At 43.5% G+C, this 17,535-nt stretch overlaps 1 protein-coding gene across 2 annotated transcripts in view; it reads right to left on the bottom strand.

Moving 5' to 3' along the window:
* Positions 1-17,535, bottom strand: part of COL22A1 (collagen type XXII alpha 1 chain) — a 233,608-nt gene that overhangs the window by 94,282 nt on the left and 121,791 nt on the right. For both annotated transcript variants that reach the window (XM_066990776.1, XM_066990778.1), the window contains 5 exons: positions 14,379-14,432; positions 12,712-12,765; positions 11,084-11,137; positions 5,857-5,910; positions 3,673-3,717 (listed from right to left, as the gene is read on the bottom strand). In XM_066990776.1, the coding sequence (XP_066846877.1) occupies positions 3,673-3,717; positions 5,857-5,910; positions 11,084-11,137; positions 12,712-12,765; positions 14,379-14,432 (261 nt within the window). The remainder of the gene's footprint in view (positions 1-3,672; positions 3,718-5,856; positions 5,911-11,083; positions 11,138-12,711; positions 12,766-14,378; positions 14,433-17,535) is intronic.

The raw sequence follows: 17,535 nt of genomic DNA on the forward strand, positions 1-17,535 counted from the left end.
CCACATCTTGACTGTAAATAGATGCCTGAAGCTGGATGCAGCTGAGGCTAACTCTGAGAAGAAAGATTATTTCATGCTTTATTTATATTCTTCTGTTTAAATCCCAGGATAATGTTTGCTTTAGCCCAAACCACCTTTTTCAGGACAGCTCCTTAATCAGTTCCCAATGATGTCCCTGCTCGTGGCAGGGAGGGCTGGATTTAGATGATCTTTAGGGTCCCTTCCAACACAAACCATTCTGTGATTCCAAGATCCTAATCTGCAGCAGTGCACAATTAGTTGTGTATGCAGCATCCTGTACTTGCTTCTCAATGTCATATTCTGCATTGGGAGGATTACATTTACAAGACCATCTCGAATTCCGATCCTGACCTCCATTGTACTTACACATTCGAACTTAATGAGCATATTTCATATTTTATAAACCAGGTCCTTGACAGAAATGATGACTAGATCAATCCCGCCAAACTTACTTTTTTCCTTACAGATTGTGGCCCTTGCCCATGCAGCCAGTGTATTTTAAAACTCTTTGAATGGGGACTTTCTCTCGCTCTGTAAGTGCTTAAATCTCTGCAGAATGGAACACTGATTTTGCTTGGCGCCTCCACAGTGCTGAATTCAAATAACCAAATACATACACACACTGCTACTGCTAACGTAAGTGTACGTGAACAAATTCTGCAAGCACAAGGAGTGACAGCAAAATATTAGCTTTACTCTATTTGTTTTAATTTCAGACTTTTTAGTTCTGATTAATATCCCACAGTATCCCTGATAGATCTCAGTTTTTGTACGCAAACCTACACTTACAGCACTGGATTTAATTAGCTCCTTTTGAAAACTGCCTTAATTCAGCATTCAGCAATGGATTTGCAAATCATTTCATTTCTTTCCTCCCTTTAGAAAGGCAGTCGGTCTCGTAACAGAAAAGTTATTTCGAAAAGATGCATCCAAGGAGCGAAATTAGAGAGACCTACACCCTACAAAAAGCAGCTGCAAAGCAGTGTCAGGCACCCAGATCTACTCACTGCTGGGGCAACAGCTTCCACATTCATAAAACATTTGCACTGTGTAACCAAGCTATGAGTATCCTGGATTTGAGACTTCCAGTGACAGTCTGGTGGGTTGCTGACAAAATGAGCACTACATTCTCAAGAGAATTTGTTAGCATCAATACGCTGCAGCCACAAGTACTTCACACACGCTCATTTAGCTGCCAAAATAAAAAAGAGTCAATATTCTTACTGCTAGTAATGGCAGCTGGGAAAGGCAAATGTATTATTTATACAAATGCATGCACTAGAGATGTTTGAAAATGTTCCAGAGAATTCTGCTTTCAATTGTATCTTCAGAAAAAATCTGTTATTATAAATTTCTTTCTTAGGTTATTTTTTTCATTCTTTGAAAAAGGCCATTTAGAGACAGTATTTTTTTTCTTCAAAGAAAGAAAAAGCCCAATAAAAGATTTATTCTCAAATTTTCACTTCAAGACTCCCTTTCCTTCTCCTGCTGAAGAAAATTTATACATCAGCGTACACTGATTTGGTGAAAATTGAATTGTACAGAAGTCTACAGTGAGCCCACCAGACACAAAAGGATGAGATACCACTCACATTATCCAATGGGTCTTCTAAAGGACAGATGTAACTGATAATACCGGATTTGGGATCCTCACTATAAAACCTCAGTATTTTCATCAGAGGTTGCAAGATATAAGAACATAACAGCAAGATATTATACCAGGATATTAGGACTTTTGTCATACCGTGGTACAGACTGAATAGACCAGTGCTCAGTACATGGGCTAACACTCTTGTCTGGTACAATAAACACTCTTCTCCTCAGGCAGAGAAGAAGCACGGGTGGCGTAGGTGTCAGTATTCAAATTACAAACTGAAAAGCAGACAAGGAAATATTTGGCCCGCCACACTAACGCCCACTGTGTTCACAGTAGTCCCGGCTTGTGGAAGGTAAAGCAGCAGCAGTGGATGCTCTGAGAACAGCATTAAAGTTGGGAAAAATCAAAGCACAATTGTTGTAGCAGAGATCTATCTGCTTCAGGAAAAAAATAATAGAAGAAAAGAAGAGGAAAAAAAAAAAGGAAATAAAAGGGAGCTCTAATTGTTCATATTCTTATAATGGAACAAAACCTATTTCATTCCTTTTGCACTTTAATCTTTAGCTTAGTCAGCCACCAGCCCACACACTGCTCCAGCTCTCTCTCCCATCACGGTGATGTCAGAAAGACAGACTTTCTTCCGGGAGCCAAATATTCCAGCAGATTAGACAACCTCACCTCCGGAAAAGCAGCGGAAGCACTGGCTAGACACAACACACCAGTCCTGCAAGGGGCCGAGGCAAAAGAATGATGAAGATAAAGCAAGATCCAGCTTCTTGCTCTGGTCGCAACGGTGAGAAGAGGTAATACGAAACCCAGCCATGGCTACTTCGAACTAAACAACAAAATGGATGGTGGGAACAGACACCCTAACACACAGGGAAGCAAAATGCAGTATCTCACGCTAAGGGCCTGTTAATCATTTGTCCTGCCAGGCTCAAGCTAGGTCTAAATCTCCATGTTCCTTCTCCAGGAGGAGATGGAGAGTGAGAAATGCGAACAAGGACGAGTTGGCAAGCTATTAACTCCCTCCTTTGCGCAAACACTCGTGGCCAGATATCACTTAAAGGCAGATTGAACACAGGAAAAGCTGTCAGAAAGGCACTGAGATATTCCTGTTTCAGGGCCAATTTGAGACCCGAGCAAGACGGGCCACTGCACGGGGCTGCAAACCACCTAGAGCTGGCAAGAAAGGCTCTGCTTTGCCTGCAGGAGAAAATGGAGAACTTCGGTTGGGCTGAGAGCCTGGCTACAGCACACATCCCACCACTTCCCAGGGCAGGACACTGTCAGCACCCTTTTCTCCTGGCAGAGGCAGCAAAATGCATTTTTGCAGGCATTTCTGAGAAGCCTTCAGCACCAGCTGACAGCTCTGCAACAGAAGTGTGGGCACATCTGAGATCTCTCCAAACGCAACAAGCAGACTGAAATAATGAAGGGCTTTGTGTTTGCCCAGCTCTCCTTTTAAATTCGTACTCAGGCTATAATAAGCACTTGGCCTCTTCACTGAACCATAAAGGTGGTTCAAATCCCAGAGAGTCCTGTGCTGCGTAAAAAAAACTGTTCCCAGACAGGAGAGAGCAGGAAACTGGGGAGCATCAGCATCACCAGTTGGATGAAGGTTTTAATAGAGAAACCACGTTGTACTCTTTAAAAACTGAGCTTACAGTGATGGGAGAAAACAGAAATGTTGGATCATCACAGCAACTACACCAAGACAGGGAAATGCTGGATGAAAACTTGGTCAGCAGCAATCAATGGTTGTTCAGGGCTCACAGGTGGTGCATACAGTGCAGACGCCCCACTAGCTCTCCCCAGTGGCATCCGAGCACCCCATCCCTCCTCTCTTTCCTCTCCTCCTAGACTTAAATGTGGGCTTAGGAGACAGCAGAGATCCGTAAACCCCTCCTGCACTCCCATGGGAGGTCACTCATGGACAGCACCAGGAGGTGCAGAGCAGTGAGAAAATTCTCCAACATCACCCTTCAAAGCTGGTGGTTTAAAGGAAAAAGGCAAAGAGCAGCCTGGCTTTTCCTAGCATGCAGCAGGAATACCTTGTCTCCTCGTGTTCCCTTTTCTCCTCTTTCTCCTTGTAGACCCTAAAAAGAAAAGGAAAAAAGAGATTACAGAACTCAGTCCAAGAAGAGGCATAGCTACCTCCTCTAATTAGTCACCAAATCACCGCACGTCTGCATAATCTATTTAAGTGAACCTCAAGGACGTTTATCTCGTTGCCAGTACTCCAAGTTGGCCACAAGCGTGGTCTAAACAGACTCACAGAGCAGGGATGACCCGTGGACCCAAGATTGTCTGTAATATTATATTGTTCCCAGACACACGACCCTCCTGCCAGCAGCAGTGAGGAGGGACAGGGAACACACCGCAGCTGCAGATGGTCTAGAAGCCACCCACTGCTCCGCATTTTTCATGTGGCTCATAAACAATGAGAACTTGAGTAGAGGACGATGCTGATGGAAAAACCTATCGCATAAACAAGCGAGAATACCCATTCCTGGTGGTTTTGGATGAAGTAGCTAGACAGACAGCAGGTACCTCTGAGAATTGGCAAATGTTAAATAATCCCTGTCCTGGAGGCCCAAGCGCATTTTTGCTGTGTGAATCCAGTGCTAGAGTTCATCTGGACAGCAAAATTCATCTTCTCCCCGGTACACCAGAACCATTTGCTGGAGCTGGGTTTGATGAAAGACAGCAATGCTAACACAGGCGATCAACAAAATGGGCAGGAATGGATTTCAGCCCCCCTCAGCACAGGAAGCACCGTGTATTTTACCTTTATTGTACCAACTGAGCAATCGACTAATGGCCACAGGCAGACAAATATGCTCAGTCAGTAGTGATCTCTCCAAAACTGCTGAAGTTTGAAACACTTCTTGTAATCCATTTATATTTCAACTTTAGTTTACTTTACACTGTGCTGAAGACTTAACTTTGAGCTGATGAGAGCTACATGTCTGGACTTACTTGGTCCATAGGATGACACAGATAATTAGTAAGAGCTTCATCTTTCATGCCATGGTTGACTGTGAGCAAACTTTTTGCAGCCCTGTCTATCTCTAATGACCTAAAATGAGCCTGCACAGCTTCCCACACTGCAAAGCAATAACCCCACTGCTTCCAAAAAGCAGATGGGAAGAGGTTTACAATATGACTCCTTTAATGCACTAATAACCACGGGGCCCTCGTATACACTGCGTAGATGATTACAGCCTTGTTCCTGCTCAGCAGCCCAAGCCAAATGTCAGTCTGATGACAGACATGGACAGGACCTTTGGTTACAGTGCACCACAGGTGGGTGCTTTGCTTTTCACATGAAAAGGTGACTCAAGGAGTAGGAAGGAAGCATTCTCATCTCCTTGTCCATTTATCTCATTAATATTGCAAGGATCTATGGCATGGGCAGGCAAGGCCACCCCTCTATTCATTTCATCTTCTTCAGGACTAACACAATTCAGCATTAGACCATGCAGGGAAACAGTACACACCTGGACAAAAGTACCCCTGCTGTTTTGAACACATTGGGTCTCTCTGTAGTGAGTTGTAAAGCAAGACCTTGGCTGGCACAGGGAAATCTTTTGGTGCATGAGCACGTCTGGTATGCCACTAAAGCACACCAATGTACAGCCGGGTCATTAAACCCCAGCAAATCCAATCAGCCTTTGCCACACCAGCTTTAAGGCTGCCTCTGTAATCACCAAGGTGAGACCACAAGGCAGAGATGCTAACTTGACAGCATGTGATTTATTTCGTTATTGCTGTCTGTTCATTCAAGGCAGGTCTGTCCCCTGAGCCCAAAGTGCTGTTTCCTGACAGTTTTGAAAATATGATTGGAAACTCGCTGAGAGCTGAGAGCTGGTGGTTTTGCTTGGTGTTATGATGAAGTTTTCAAGCACCATATAAATGGTGCATCAACACAGACCAAAGCAATTGCATTACAGTGGGAGCATCACAAAATCCCCAGCTGTTATCTTGGTAATCAAGTAATTTCTACCGACAGCTCTGTAGTAGGTGACGGTCTGCTCTCATTTAAAGAAGTCACAAGAAACTCAATGAAGTCAAGAAAATGTCACTATTTAGACAGAGCACAGGTAAATAGTCGGATATACACTATATCGCTTAATTCAAACAAACAAAAAAAAAAAAGTGGGCAGAACATACTGAAAAAAAAAAAAATGGATAGTTTCCAGAATGTCAAAAATGTAATAAGAAACATAACTTACCGGTGCTCCTACGTAGCCTTTAATACCTGGAGGACCCTGTTTTCCCTCAGATCCCTGGCAAAGAATTGACATACAGTAAAACAATGGGAACTGTTTCACATAAAAGACCCAAAAGAATGAGTTATTCAGAAATGTAACTTGTATTCCTTGGCTCACAGAGGGCTTTTGAGGCTTCTCAGTTATCTCAGCACTAATACACAGAGCAGTGCCTGACTTTACTTACCCAAAGTGACGCCCCAATGTTTGATTTTGTCCCCAGCACTCAGGCATTCGTAAGTTTTACTCCTCTGCTTTCAGCCTTGATTTACAAAGGCAACCTGTCACAGGCAAATTCCTCTGTGGGTTGTTTCAGAGATGAAAACCCTCAGTAAACTGGGTGGTGAGGTGGACAGGTCAGAAGGGAGAGCCATTTTACAGGGACCTGGGCAGGGTGGAAGAGTGTGCAAGCAAGAACTGTATGAAAGCTAACAGACGAAGGCAAATCAGGTCCTGGACTACATCCACAGGGGCATTACTGGCAGAGTTAGGGACGTGATCGTGCCCCTGTCATGAGCAGTGTTTGTCAGGACGCATCTGGAGCACTGTGTCCAGTTTTGGCCCCTACAATGCAAAAAAGATGCAGACTAGAGGGCATCCAAAGGAGTTGATCAAAGGGCTGGAGAAACTGGCCTGTGAGGAAGACTGAAGGAGTTATGTCCTTTAACCCTGGAGCAGAGAAAGCTCAGGGGGGACCTCATCACAGTATTCCTGTATTTAAGGGGTGGCTACAAAGAGGTTGGAGGCTCTCTTTTCACAAGGAGCCATATGAGAAAAGACGAGGGGCAGTTGTGTACAAGCTGCACCAGGAGAGGTTTTGCCTTTAAGTACAAAATAAATTGTTTACAGTGAGAACAATAAACCATTGGAACAACCTGCCAAGGGACATGGTAGAATCCCCATCACTGGATGTTTTCAAGATGAGATCGCACGGGGTGCTAGATAATCTCATCTTGGCTCCCTTTTCTCACAACCTGATGATCTTCCTGATGATCTTTTGAGGTCCCTTCAAGCTTAGGCTGTTCTACGATTCGATGTGCCCTAAATACGTATCGGGCATAAAAGACCACATTTTCATCATAAACAAGACAAATGCACGAGGATCAGAGACATGTCAGCAGTCCTTCAGCTGGCTTTCTCCCTTGGAGATGGTAAACTGAAAGGCTCTCTCTGTGTATTTATGCGCCTTACAACCCCATGGATTGTCTGGATTCTCAGCTGAACAGGATCAGCCCTAAGAGCAACCCTACGTTGGCAGCCTGGGTCTGATAAGGTGGCCGTGAGAGTTGAGTAGGCCTCCTATATCACCTGCCTGGCTGATTATTTTGTTTCTTATCTCACTTTCCTTTTTCCCTCTCCCATCTGCTTAATGCCTGTATTGGGTTGCCACAGTGGCTAGGGCTTCAAAACAGACCAGGATTATATTTTTAAATGATTCTACATTCCTTCTTAACGGACATTTCCTATTAAAATAAAATAATAAAAATAAAATGCAAGACGTGTCTGGAATGAACAATTAGGAGAAGTGGGGTGTTTTTGTCCCTGTTCGTGTGCCTGGGAGGCTGGTCATGTCACGCCGCTGTTTACACTCGCATTTAGCCCAAATGACAATCTCATTTGCAACAGTTGTTAAGCACAGACCTGGCCGGCTGGCTGGACTGTACTTGGCAAGAGTTGTGCTACTGCTTTAAGCAGTGCATTGCCAAAACTGTCCCCTGCCTCTGCCAGAAAGGGCTTTGCTCTTTAGAACAGATGAAACCGTGCCCTGAAGCTTACGAGCAGCTCATCAGCCCAGCTGTAAAACAGTTGAACCCAGGTTAAGAATGGAAGCCAAATGCGCTGCAAACTCACAGAGAGATTCACAAACAGGTTAACAACAGCTGGGTTTAGGCACAAGCAAAGTTGATCTCTACAGCATCAGGAACCTCTGCAGTGTCAGCTGTACAAGCCCTCTAACAGCAGAGCAAGAGAAGCAGGCGAACACTTATCTCAACCTGCAGAAAAATAATACTATCAAATTCCAGGCAAAACCCCTACGGAAACAGAAGCCTGCTCTGAGTTGTCCAAATTCTCAACGCCCAGCTCAGACTGTTGCATAAGCTGTGGTTATAACAGGCAGCAAAAGTTATAGAGAAACTGGGTTTGTCTGGATGGGAAGATTCGCTGATCCCACTCAAGGCCTGTGCTGAGATCATGTCTGGTAAACCTGAGAAGTGCGAGACCTTCGACAGCTGATGTGAACGAGAATTAGGAAATTTGTCAAAATGAAAGCCTTACCTAATACTTTATATTTCAAAGCCTTATTTTTTCGTCTCCTTTTTTTTTTTCTTCCTATCGCGCAGATATCTGTCGGTTCAGATAGCAATGCTATAGCTATGTCAGTTCCACAGCAATGACAGCCACAAAAAAATTCTCTTTAACATTTTATTAAAGATACAGAAGGAAGAAAGAAAAAAAAAAAGGAAGGAAAAGGTTGAGTATTTGCTGCAGGTCTGTACAGGCTAAAGGGTCTGGTCTCAAACATTCAACCTTTGTTTAACTGCTATAAAACCATACAGTGAGTGAGTTGTGCTTTTTTCTCCAGACTCATTTACTCTATTTAAATTATCTTGCCAGGTCCCACATATTTACATGGGAGCCTTCTCCACTGAGCAATGGATATTTCCTGACATCCCAGACTACCACGGCACCTTCTATAACCAGATGCTCTGACTCTGATTGTCCCAAGGTTGACACCGTGAGCTCTTCTTTGCCTCCACCCACTTGTAGCCAGCAAGATCAGACATTCTTCCTCGATCAAGAAGTTTACCCACCACTGAAGCTTACCCACCAAGCTTGATGAGTTGGGGGAAGAAAAATCATTTTTATGATGAAGACACTGAGTGAGGAACAATCTCTCCATGACACTTCACTGAGCAGCAAAAGCAGTAAAGACAAATAACATGCAGAGGGCATTTAATTCCTGTAACCCACACATGTACCCTAATGGACTCATCGTCTATTTAGCGTACTCCTGGGGAGTGAAGTCTTATTACAAGAAGTCTGCAGGACCCTTTTTTGTGCTACTGGAAATTTCATCATGCAATTAATGAGGTCTGTAAAAACTGCTTGGCACCTCCTTAAAAGAAAGAAATTGCTGGCAATTGACACTGAGGCAAAAGATTGGAAATCCCTCAGCCAAGCAGATGAATTTCCTGGGGTGTATGTACAGCTACCCAGTGTAACTGAGCTTGCCTGGCTTAATAGAAATGAAAATGGGTTGAGCTGGGAAGGACCACATCCCAAAAGACCATAGAAAATGCAAGGTAGCTTTCTATGGAGCCTGGGGTAGAGCCTGGAGCCGCTGTATTGATGCTGATGATTTTAAATAAAAGTAAGCGATCTGGCAAAAAGCAATCATTACAACAGTAATTGGAGACATGACCTTTCTGATTGCCAGCTCCATGCATCTCTATACACCCCATTCCACATCAGCAAGTGGCTGGGCTGGGCTTTGCAAAGGAGTGTTGATTCATATTTTAGACTTTTAAAGCCCTGACAACAAAATCAGGATTGTTTCTTAAAATAGTTCAGGCCAGAATCCAGCTCAAGGACGCTGCATATAGCCAGTGCATCCGTTCAAATAAATAAAAGTCACCGTGACAGCACATGAACATGTTATATTTAGCTGCTGTAGCTTAGAGGATGGGGTTAGCCAAGCTCACCTCTTCTCTAGGAGCATTTGGCACTCTCTACTCAGGCTGTGTTTAGGTTCAGCTCCATCAGCACCTATCCTGCCCAGCCCATAGTGCTGAATTTGCATTCAGTATTGGCGCATTATTTGGCTGAACTATATGTGCCTGATGATCCTGGTGGGAAATGCAGAGCATCTTCCAGGATCAAGCCCTTCTGCAGGTAGATGTAGTTACCTCAGTTTAGCTTGGTTTGTAAAAGCTTTGCAAAGCAAGACCGAGGAGCTTCATTGTACAAGGAGACTGGGTATTGTATAGCTTTTAATTCCACTGTGGAAAACATGCAGGGCATAGAGAAAACACCTATTTGTTTATTATATAATGTGAGATGCAGCTGACAGGCGTTTATGGGTGATGAATCCAGTTCATTTCATTTACTTCCTAATTCCACTGAAGGGCAAAACAATATCCAGAGTACCCCTTCTCAGTTCAGCCCAGCCCAGCTTTACAGCTGTCATTTATCCCCTGCTGAACATGCTGCCGTGCAGCTTCCACAATCAACCCCTTCGTGTTGCTGAAGGCAATACAGCTCCTGCAGAGAACCGTGGGACGGCTGCCAAGTATTTCCACTAATCCACAAATAGACCATTAGTTCTGATACCCTCCTGATGAGACTTTAGGAAATGATGAACATTTCCCTCTATGAAAACAAGATATTTTGGAGAAAGAGCCTCTCTGTAGCTGAGAAACCCAAAAGAAACTATATAAACAGTGCTTTGTGGAGTCCTCTCAGACAGAGCCAGGTGACCATCAGGATGACATCTGGAAAAATGTTCATGTATTTAACTCCTATTTGAGGACAAAGCCATCAGTAAACTCAACAGGAGGTTTAGTTAAACAGATACAGCTCTTCCAGAAAAATGTGATGCTCAAAGACCTTAGCATGTATGGGAGCAGAACTGGGTCAAGCAAATTTGGATTATCAATCTCTTATCCTTGCCGCATCTTTCATAGGCTGAGCTGAACTTACTGTGCATGACGCCCCTGAAAAAAAACACTCATCAATCTAATGCACCATTGTCTTTGTGTGTTATAAAGATGACTGAAACTAGCTGATGGCTATTTATCCCCTCACTAACCAGGGAGCAAGGCAAGGAGAGCTGAGACTTTGGAAGGAAGACAAAGCATTGCTCATGAGAAGATGCAGCTGCATCTTTGTCAGAGTTGGGAGGGTTTACTGAAAACACAAAGCAAGGTTTATGTGCCCCAAAATATGTTCTCTTCACCTTCTTTAACTATACTGATCAAATAAAAGGTATTTCTTCTCTTTATATACCTTGCCTAATTTCTGACATACCAGCAGACCTCCTGATAGAAATGTGCAATTTGAGCTTCTTCATTCACCAGTGAGAATATCAAGAAATCACAAGCAAAAAAATAATAATTCAAGCAATCCACACATACAAAAACTCAGTGTAAAAGGTACGCCTACACATGTAAAGAAGAAATGGAAATCTTACCTTTGGACCTGCTGGCCCAGGCAGTCCAAATGCTCCCGGCTGTCCTGGTTCACCCTGTAAGTAACAGCAGCAGCAGCGGTAAATGCTAATATTTTTTCTACAAAGGCTAAGATAACTCAAAGCAGTCTTTATATATAGTTTTAGAAACAGAAGCTCTATCTACTATCTACAGTCCTGAGTACCATTATCCAGAGATCTGGAAGTCCGCATTGTGCTTTCTTTGCAAAAATAAATGCAGGAGACAAACAGAAAACTGAAGTAGTTATTCATCTGCTCTTCAAACACAACCACCTAAATAGCTAGAAATGAGTTCTCTAAGAAGCAAACAGCTTGCACCAACTACATTCTGCAATTGCTGATTCCTTGGAGATAACATATTGCATTTGGTTGGCGCAATAAACACAACCTATAAGAAATTCTGCAGACACAAGTATGTTGCTGTCCGATCACAGACCGTGCCATGCAGGAAGCAATGAGGTTGTACCAGTTCTGGAAGAGATATGGCACACTTCTGCGTGAGCAGGTCAAGGATCCACATGGCAAAAAGCAGAAACAGGATGTAAGTGACAGAAAAGTAGGAGCTTTTCTGCTGTATACCACTACTTTGGGGCATTCATGCTTTTACAATGAGCCCTTTCCTCAAGTTCCTCCAGTCACCACAAAATGGCTGCAAAGGGACAGTGAATGGGATGATCAAGGTCCTTCCCCAAGGACAGCTAGGGCAAAAAGGAGCCATGGAAGGCAAAGAGTTCATAATAATAGACCACTGGGATGAGGAAGTTTCAAAGGGACGGTGTTTGAGCTCCAGTGGTCGAATAGAGAAAAGGATGAAAACTCTAAAACACATTTATATAAGATGCTGGAAAATTTATCTGTGGTTTTATTCCTCATGTGTATTTAAAGGCAGTATTTGGTATGCTTCATCCTTCTTTGACCTAACCCTGCACCTTCATTTTTGTCCTTAGCTTTTAGCAGTGCCCGAGAAGATCTCAGGTCCTTGTTTCTGTGGCCGAGCTGCCTGTTTGCCCAGAGAGGTTGTGGATGCCCCACCCTTGGAGGTGTTCAAGGTTAGGTTAGATGAGGCCCTGAACAACCTGATACAGTGGGTGGCATCCCTGCCTATGGCAGGGGAGTTGGAAATAGATGATCTTTAAGGTCCTTTCAAACCCAAGCCATTCTATAATTCTATAATATTTCTCCCACGCCTGTCCATTTGCTCCTGGAAGTACAAGATGCTCCCCAACACCTCCTGCCCTCTCCGCTGGCTGACATCTCTTGGCCAGCCTCAAACCAAACTGCTGAGCTCTGCAGCTGCAGCTATTAAACCACCGCAGCCGCAGAGTCCCAGACCTCAGGCTGCCACGGCTTCCCCCCTCTTCCAGCTTAATGAATGGAAACAGAGCTGCCCCTGGAGCCTCTGGGGATGGCTAATCCGTACAACACCCACTGTCACTGGAAACATGCGAGGGAGAGCGCCGAGGCTATTAACCTCCTGCCGTTTGTTTCTGCTGCTCCTAAAACGGCCATACAAATCCCCAAGATGTGTTTCACTCAATACAGATTGATTTCCGCTGCCTGGCTTGCACTGAAAGGCGAGGATTACAAGGGAGAAACAAAAAAAAGCTTACGGCTTCTCCTTTTGCTCCATCCTTCCCCGGGAGGCCGGGCGAGCCATGGGACCCCTGTAACAACAACAAGACTGTCATCATCAGCACGATATTAACACCGCTTGCAAGCGCAAGGACATGAGTAATGCAGCAAGACAAGAATAAGGAATGAGGAGAATCATTTCTACACAAACATTTATTATTTACAGCCTCTGGAGGAGCTGCAGCTAACATTAACACACTATGGCCAACTGATGAGCTGTTAATGAGGAACTAGGCACTCTTGGCCACTTAACTCACTTAAGAGTAAATTAATATAAAAGCTCTGCAGCCGATGAGACACATAACTATTGAGTCATCTTAATATCATCTTTCCTCAGCCTGTCCACCATTCCGTTGTCTCGAAAACCTGCTGTTTTGTAACTAAATACTGATTTTTTATTTATTTTCGACTCCGTGCTTGTACAGCATCCACTCCAAATCTCAGAAGCCTCTAGGCACAGCTGTAATGAACATAAGCAATAAGCCTAAAAGCAAACAGAAAAGAAGCCTTGAAAAACTGAAGCAGCCCTCAGGAACTACCCTACCTACAGGGAAGTGAGTCTCAGAGCTGGGAATGTGCAAAGCTGTAGAAAACAAACGAACAGGAAAACCAGGCACCACTTCTTAAATCTGTCTGCACACCAGGATGAATGGGACTAAATATGTTGAGGCTGGCAGCAGCACAGATAACAGGGACTGCAGCAAACACAGGGGAAAGCCAAGTTTTGCTGCATGCAGCTGGCAATTTAAAGAACAAATGGAGAGTGGGAAGGGAATAGACGCAGAACAGGAAAGCCCATGTGCATGGGAAGGAATTGGCCAAGTGTTTTTACTCCTAGGATCTGCAGCAGTTTCTTTTTAGGAGGATTATTTAAAAAGAAAAAAAAAAAAAAAGAAAAAAAAAGAAAAAGGAAAAATAAAAGAGCCTCAAATGAGAAACAGGCACAGGCACTGCAAATGGTGACTAATGGTGACTATGGGCTCTGATCAAACCGAACAGGTTTGCTGTGTATTACTTGGAGGGGGCTCTTGCCTTTTGCAATCCTGAACATTTGCTTTTTTAGAACAGGTGGGAAATGTCTGAATTGCTGAAATCTCTCCTGGAAATGACATTTAAGGCATCTCTGACAAACATCCACAGTAAATACTGACTGATAGAGCAAGCCTGGTACTGGATTATCATTTTGTTTGCTTGTTTGTTTGTGTTAGAAGAGGCTGCCACAGTAAGCAGCAAAAGGCCATCTCAGTCCAAGGGTTATTTATGTTCAGTGCAAGAAAGGACACGATGATCTTTCGCCTTCCATGTCTCATACTGAAGAAACACTGGTGTTTCTGTGTGTGGAAGCACTTAGCTCTGAGCCCTCTTCTATTCTGTTTCAGAGTTTTACAACCTTCAGACAAAGTTCCTGCCCTTGCGATCTCCACACATCTGTCAAATGTGGCTGAGCACAGGCTTAGAGATGCAAAGGGGTACTTTGCAGACAAACAGCACAACACAGTCTTCTTTTCTTAGCATCTTGCTAAGACGAAAAAAAAAAAAAGAAAACAGAGATAAAACAAAAGACTTAAGATGATCTATTTTCATAAGCCTTCCTCAATAGCTTTATAAACTTATCACAGTATAATTAATAAAGGCTCGGACTTACTTTTTCTCCTTTATCACCTTTCAATCCAGGAAAGCCGGGGGCTCCTTCTTCACCCTAAAACACCAACACAAAAGGTACCTTGTATGAAATAAAAGATAAGATATATATATGTATGTAGAGGTCACAGTTATCTTTTGGAAGTTGAGGCCAACGTTTCCTCCTTGCTGTAAAAGATACCGCTCAATCACCTGCAACTTGGCCATATTTGAATGTGTTCACTTCCAATTTTCCATCCAACTGCCTGCCTCTGACTGATTTTTTTTTTCTTTTTGTAAATACCAGCCAGGAAGAGTCTTTTTTTTCCAAGAACAAAATTAGAGGCATATCCTTGTTAAATAAAACTATTTCAAGCATAGAAACATTTCACTGACAAACTCTCATTTCAAAGTACAGGGACTTGAAATTTTCTGTGGCCAACCTACTGCCAGAGATATATTATTTTCCCCCCTTTGCCTGCTCACATTAAGCCAAAAGGTACACCCTGGAAGCCATTCCATTTAGACCTTTATCAGTAGATACTTCAAATAGCCAACAGCTGATTTCTTCAAAGATTCAGAGCAAGTTTCAGCCAGAGCTCAGTGAAGGAGTAGGATTATGCCCAACGTTACGCAAATTTGTTCAAAATCCAGCAGCTTGCCTACAGTTGTCCTGCATGTTCATGCTTCAAATGATGGCACCCAGGATCCAGCATTGCTGGGTTTTACAAGAAACACTGGCATGTGTCCTTCAATGGAAGGTTACCGGCATTTCTGCTACCCGAAATGGTGGACATCCATGCATGGGACATTAAAGCCACTGGCACTGCTGGCAAACAGCATGGCACAAAGCAGAGCTAAGCCACTGAGAGCTTTTTCCCTGTCTGCTTCTGTAACACAGAAAGATCCCTTTGAAAGAACATTGAAGTGGCTATGCCAAGCAGACGAAAATTAGAAATATATGCAGCAACTCTGGAATTTTCTAAGCTACCTGTAAACACGTATGGACTACCTACCTATGCAGATAAGTTCAGGCCAAATCCTGCCATTTTCAATTTTATTTGCATTGTTTTTTTCATGAATGAATAATCTAGTAGATTTAGATGGATGTATTCTTAGGGCAAGGTTCCAATCAATTTCAGACAAAAAGACAAAACGTGGACTTACTTATAAGTATAGTTTGCACTTATAAGCATATTTTGCACTTAAAGGATAATAAAAGACTGTATCTGAAAAGTATCTGTACTCTATATGCAAATAGAAGTCATTAAATACTTTAATAATCACATTTCTTGCTAACTGAACCTTCATGCAGCACTCGGCCTAGGATTTCCAATGCAGCTAGTGGTACAAATCAGATCTGCTGTATTTGAACGGCTCCCTGATGAGATAGAAAACCCATCAAATAGCAAATGTGATTTTAAAGGAAATTATTTACTCTAAGAGGTCAATATAACTTGAAGAAACTGCTGTTCCATGGCAAAATGTGCAGCATAGGTAGAACAATGATTTGTATGTTTTCTTGGCAAATTAAAGGTATAGGGTTAAATAACTTCTCTTGCTTTTTTTTTTTCTCCTTCTTTGTTATGAAGTCGCAATTTCTTGGCATAGCTGAACAAAGTAACCCTGATATCAGTCAGTAAATTTCATACAGTGCTCATTGAGCCATTCATGTTGGACAGGATCTAATAATGTTTCTCCTCCAACCTTCCACTCATAGAATCACAGAATCATTAAGGTTGGAAAAGCCCTCCAAGATCGTCTGGTCCAACTGTCTCCCTACCACCAATGTCACCCACTGAACCATGTCCCTAAGCACCACGTCCAACCGTTCCTTGAACACCCCCAGGGACGGTGACTCCACCACCTCCCTCAGCAACCCATTCCAATGCCTGACTGCTCTTTCTGAGAACAAATTTCTCCTGATGCAAAGCACCATCAACAGTGAACTCAGACCAAGTTGTTCAGGGTTTATCCACTTCGGTGTTAAAGACCTCCGAAAACAAGGTTGCTCCTCCTCCCAAACACAATCAGTAATTTGCAACCTAAGCCAATGGCATCCCAGGAGGGGAAAATATTTTTGTTGAAATATCATGATTTTGCCCTTTTTGTTTTACACAGATGCCAAGAAGCTGTCTGCAAAGATGTGAAGCCCAGAACAACGTGTTGGCCTTCACAACGAAGGGACTGCATTGCCATTTTCAGAAAAGGATTGTAGACACTCCTCCACCTAGTGACACTCCTCCACCTCATACCTACCAGGAGCAGCTGGTCAGCCCACTGATCAGCCCCAGGGTCAGCAAGCAGGGGAGAGAGGCTTCAGGGATGCACCACGTTCAAGGAGTATGTGAACCAACAAAGCCCAGCACTCCAAGGAGCTCACTAAAGACATTTTCTCCATCTGTATCTACTGCCACAGCCTCCCTCCTGCTGCATAAACTGAGGCACTGTGTGGCACACACCAGGTGCTCCATCACAGAACTGACCCTTCACTAGAAATAAAGCCAGAGTGTTTAATCGGTTTGCAGTGGCAATCTTCAGGTACCCACCAGCCTTACCAGAAAACTGTGCAGAAGCAACCTAGACTCTCAAGACAAGTTTAACACCCACTGGGGAACCACCACTGAATGCCACCACCCAACAGAGTAGGAAGGTCTCCTACTTCTGCCACTTCATCCGACTCCCCTGTGGCCCTGGAAAGCTGCTTTGTGTCCCACAAAAAAAAGCCCACCAGGCAAAGGATAGGTTCAGGAGCTCTTTGAACCTTAATAAAAGCATGAGATTGTATTGCCTATGTCAAAACAAACACGTTCACAAAGGAAAGCGCATAACCTACAGGAGTGAGCAGTGGAGGAGAGCATGAAGCAGAAAAACATTGACATTGCTGTGCTTTCATACAGTGCCAAAGGAGCTGAGACAGGCAGGGATGGAAAGCAACCAAGAGCCTGCACCCTTAACTCAGAGCCAGCTGCCAAAACCCTCACTAAAGGATGCAGCTAACTGGAACAGAGTCCTGTTGCCAGGGCAATTTATTTCACTAAGCTTTTTTTTTTTTTTAGTACCCAATTCATGAACTGCATCACAATCACAGAACAATCACCTTTTCTTTTCAGCTGTCCAACAGAACTTTTTAACCAGGTAAGATCCCAACTGTTGGGATCACCGTGCTGCTAAGAGCTCAG

This window comes from Anser cygnoides, chromosome 2 (genome assembly GCF_040182565.1).
Source record: "Anser cygnoides isolate HZ-2024a breed goose chromosome 2, Taihu_goose_T2T_genome, whole genome shotgun sequence".
NCBI classification, from domain to species: Eukaryota; Metazoa; Chordata; class Aves; order Anseriformes; family Anatidae; genus Anser; species Anser cygnoides.